This window comes from Orycteropus afer, unplaced genomic scaffold (assembly GCF_000298275.1).
Source record: "Orycteropus afer afer isolate SDZICR_OR568_19922 unplaced genomic scaffold, OryAfe1.0 scaffold00114, whole genome shotgun sequence".
Lineage (NCBI taxonomy): Eukaryota > Metazoa > Chordata > Mammalia > Tubulidentata > Orycteropodidae > Orycteropus > Orycteropus afer.
In genome coordinates, this window is record NW_006921701.1 from 6,494,831 (window position 1) to 6,499,344 (window position 4,514).

At 35.0% G+C, this 4,514-nt stretch overlaps 1 protein-coding gene across 1 annotated transcript in view; it reads right to left on the reverse strand.

The window, feature by feature from the left end:
- Positions 1–4,514, reverse strand: part of IQCB1 (IQ motif containing B1) — a 107,610-nt gene that overhangs the window by 28,400 nt on the left and 74,696 nt on the right. The window contains exon 9 of the mRNA XM_007943896.2: positions 3,735–3,877. Coding sequence (XP_007942087.1) covers positions 3,735–3,877 — 143 coding nt within the window. The remainder of the gene's footprint in view (positions 1–3,734; positions 3,878–4,514) is intronic.

Here is a 4,514-nt window from a genome sequence, read left to right on the forward strand (position 1 = left end):
AAAGGGCTGGAGGGAGGCAGCATGTCTGGCCTTGCAGTAATAGGCCTTGGGTTACTGCTGGTAATCCTGTCTTCCTCTTGTGGGATTAGAGGAGGTCAGAACATGTGGCCTCCTCATCGTTTTTGCACTCAGATAACATCGAACCAAAACAAGGAAAATGAAAATCTTGGGTGAATCACTCCAACATACAATCACCAATTAAATATACACACAAAATCATTAAAATGTCTCAGAGACAACAGACTATCACAGTCCACCCAAAGAAACAAGATAAAGCAAGAGAAACAAGGGACCGGGATACAGTCCCAGAACACATCCCAGAGGAAGAAGCAGCATTGGAAATCCCAGATAAGGAATTCAAAAGAATTATATTTAGGTATCTTCAACAGACTGAGAGACAGATCAAGGAAAATACTGACAAAATTGAGAAAAACACAGAGAAAATGCTAGAACAATTTCAAAAGACAATAAAAAAATAAACTGACAAAACAAACGAAAAATTATAAATGATACAAAATCTACAGATAGAAATCCAGAAGATTAATATTAAATTTTCAGAAATAGGTGACACACTGAAGGGGAAAAGGAGTAGAATTGAATCAATAAACACCGAACCAAACTCAATGTCACTGAGTCAGATCCAACTCACAGCAACCCTTCCTTGGGTTTCTGAGACATTATCACTACAGAAGTAGATTGCACAATCTTCCTTCTGAGGAGTGGCTGGTGGGTTTGAACCGCCATCCTTCTGGTTAGCAGTCAAATGCCTTAGATAATACACCAATGGAAGACACAATTAGTCAGATTTAAGACAAATATCACAATACTTCTTTGGAAAGGGATCAATTAGAAAAAAGATCAAAACAAAATTAAGAAAACCGAAGGTTCATGTGGGATACCATCAAAAGGAATAACCTACATGCAACTGGAATTTCAGAACAGGAAGAGACAAATAAAACCACAGAGAAAACTGTTGATTAGCTGGAAGGGAATTTCCATGATATGATGAATGATGAGAATATATCCATTCAAGAACTGCAATGAACACCAAACAGGATAGACCCTAAAAGAAAACTGCCAAGACATACCATCAAACTCCCCCAAACCAAAGAAAAAGAAACAATCCTGAAAGCAGCACAGGAAAAATGAAAAGTCACCTACAAAGGGCAACCAATAAGATTAAGCTCTGATTTCTTAGCAGAAACCATGCAGGCAAGAAGGCAATAGGATGGGATATATATATAAAACCCTGACAGAGAAAAATTTCCAACCACGAATTATATATCTGGCAAATTTGTCCCTCAAATATGATGGTGAAATTAGAATATTTCCAGATAAGCAGAAGTTTAAGGAATTTGTTAAAACCAGGCCAACTTTACAAGAGATGCTAAATGGAGTCCTTTCAACAGAGAACTAACAACAGCAAACAACAACTGACCACTGACACACTTGATGACATAACCCAGAAACCAACCCAGTCATGGAAATATCAAAAATAAATAAGCCAACAAGACTGTAAACAGGGAACCAGAGACATCATTTGGCAAATGAGGACAACTACAAACCAAACCGAGGGAAAGAACTATGTAGTTATTGAACTTCTAAATGGTGACAGAGTCAAGACAATTGCTAGACAGAATGGAATGTTCTAAATTTGGGAAGAAGATCATAAATCACAGGGTAAGCTCAAAGAAAAATAATAAACCATTATATCAAAATAAAAAAGAAGACAAGCACAAATATTTAGTAAATACTAAAACAATAGCAATGAAGGAAGTGATAACATGATTCATACACAAAATGAGCTCAGCACAGAAAATTATATGAAACAAAGAAGTCAGCAACACCACGAAAAAACACAGAACAAAATGACAGCAACAAATTCATTCTTGTCAATAATTACACTGAATGTCAATGGATTAAATGAAACACTCAAGAGACAGAGAGTTGCAGATTGGATAAGGAAACATAACCCATCAATATGCTGTCTACAAGAGACACACCTTAGAAAGAAAGACACAAATAGACTAAAAATCAAAGGTTGGAAAAAGATATATCAAACAAATGGCAATCAGAGAAGAACAGGAGTGGCAATCTTAATTTCTGAACAAATTGACTTTAAGACAAAACCACCATAAAAGATGAGGAGGGACATTATATAATGATTAAAGGATCAACTGAACAAGAGGACATAACCATAACAGCTATCTATGCACCCAATTAAAAAGAGCCCCAAAATACATAAATCAGACTTTAACAGAAATGAAAACACAAACAGATGACTCCACAGTCATAGTAAACCAAAACACAACTAACTGCCACTGAGTTGATTCCAACTCAGAGTGACCCATTTTGGGTTTCCAAGGCAGTAAATCTTTATGGAAATAGATTGCACAGTCTTCCTTTCATGAAGTGGCTGGTGGGTTTCAACCACCAACCTCTGGTTAGCAGTCAAATGCCTTAAGCACTACACTACCAGAGCTCCCTACAGTCATAGTAAGAGACTTAAAGACACCATTTTCAATCAAAGATAGAACAACTGGAAAGAAACTAAAAAAAGAAGCAGAACTTAACAATAGAATCCACCAACTTGACCTTACAGACATCTACAGAGCACTTCACCCAACAAGAGCATAATATTCATTCTTTTCTAGTGCACATGGAACATTCTCCAAGATAGATCATGTTAGGTCATAAAGCAAGCCTTAATAAATTTAAAAATATTTCAATACTGCAAAGCATCTTCTCAAATCACAATGATATAAAATTAGAAATCAAACAATAGGAACATCAATGAAAAAAGAGCAAACACATGAAAAGTGAATAACACCCTCCTTGAATGATTGTGTAATAAAAGAAATAAAAAATGAAAAAATTCCTTGAATCAAACAATAATGAAAACACAACATACCAAAATCATTGGGACACAGCAAAAGCGTGATCAGAGGCCAACTTAGAGCAATAAATGCACAATCAAAAAAAGAAGAATCAAAATCAACACCTTAAAACAACATCTCCAACAATTAGAAAAAGAATATCAAGAAAAGCCTATAGTCACCAGAAGAAAGGAAATAATAAAGACTTGAGCAGAAATCAATGAAACAGAAAACAGAAAGACAACAGAAAAAATCAATAAGGCTAGAAGTTGATTCTTTGAAAAGATCAATGAAATTGACAAACCACTGGCAAATTTAACAAAGGAAAAGAGGGAGAGGATACTAATAACACAAATAAGAAATGAACTGGGTGACATAATAACACAACCAACTGAAATAAAAAGGATAATATCAGGATACTATGAGGAGCTTTGGTAGCATAGTGCCTAAGGCACTTAACTGCTAACCAGAAGGCTGGTGGTTCAAACCTACCAGCCACTCCTCAGAAAGAAGGTTGGGCAATCTACTTCCGTAGTGATACTGCCTTGGAAACCCAAGGAGGGGGGTCTCTATGAGTCGGGTCTGACTCGATGGCACATAACAACAACAACAACAACAACAACAACAATGTGTCTAAAAGGAAAGAAAAACTGCTGGGGAGATTATGCATCATCAACTGATAGGGCTTAATAATAGAAAATGATAATTTTATTTGAATCAAGAGACTTGATGAGATTTATCTGAAAAAGAAGAAATAGGGAAAGGTCTGAATTTAAAAAATTAAGTAGCTTGAAAATCTGATTTATTAAAAGATATTCTAGATATTCTTACACTTATAAACTTGACGCTGCCACTTACCTGGATGAACTATTTCAAGCATACTTAGTCGTAATTCTCGGGAAAGTCTCATGGCTCTCTGTCTTTGAAGTTGTAATTGTAATCTCTGGTCCTCTTCTTCCTTCTGCCTATTTAAATTCAGCAATATCTTTGTTCGTTTAGCTCTGTGATGGAAACATTAATTGCCTTAAAAACAGTTTTTCAAAATCATATGGTTATTCAATAAGTATATGAAAACAGTCTTAACTGCACAAGTAATTGAATTAATTCAGAGAGCAAAACATATTTTTCAAAAAGATAATTTCTAGTACTGTTAAAGTTTGATGAAATATATTCTCATGTACTGTCACTGTACAACCTTTCTGGAGAAAGATTTGAAGAAATGTATCAAAAGGCTGGAGAAATATTTATAAATTGTATCAAAAGCCTTAGAAATACTGACCTATTAATTTCATTCCTAATAGTTTTCTTAAGGAGATCATCAGATATGAATATAGCATTACAACAGTGACAAATTAAAAACAAACTGTATATTCCACAATAGAGAACTGGATAAATAAATAACTGGTAAAGTCACTAGATGGGATTTTATAAACTGTGAAAAGATAAAATTTTCAAAGAATATCATAACATGGAAATATATCCACAATGTAATATCAGGTGAAAATAAAACCAGGATATAGAACAGTAAGATCTAAACTGTATTAAATGCTCTGGTGGCATAGTGCCTAAGGCACTTGACTGCTAACCAGAAGGTTGGCAGTTCAAACCCACCAGCCACTCCTCGGAAGGAAGATTGGG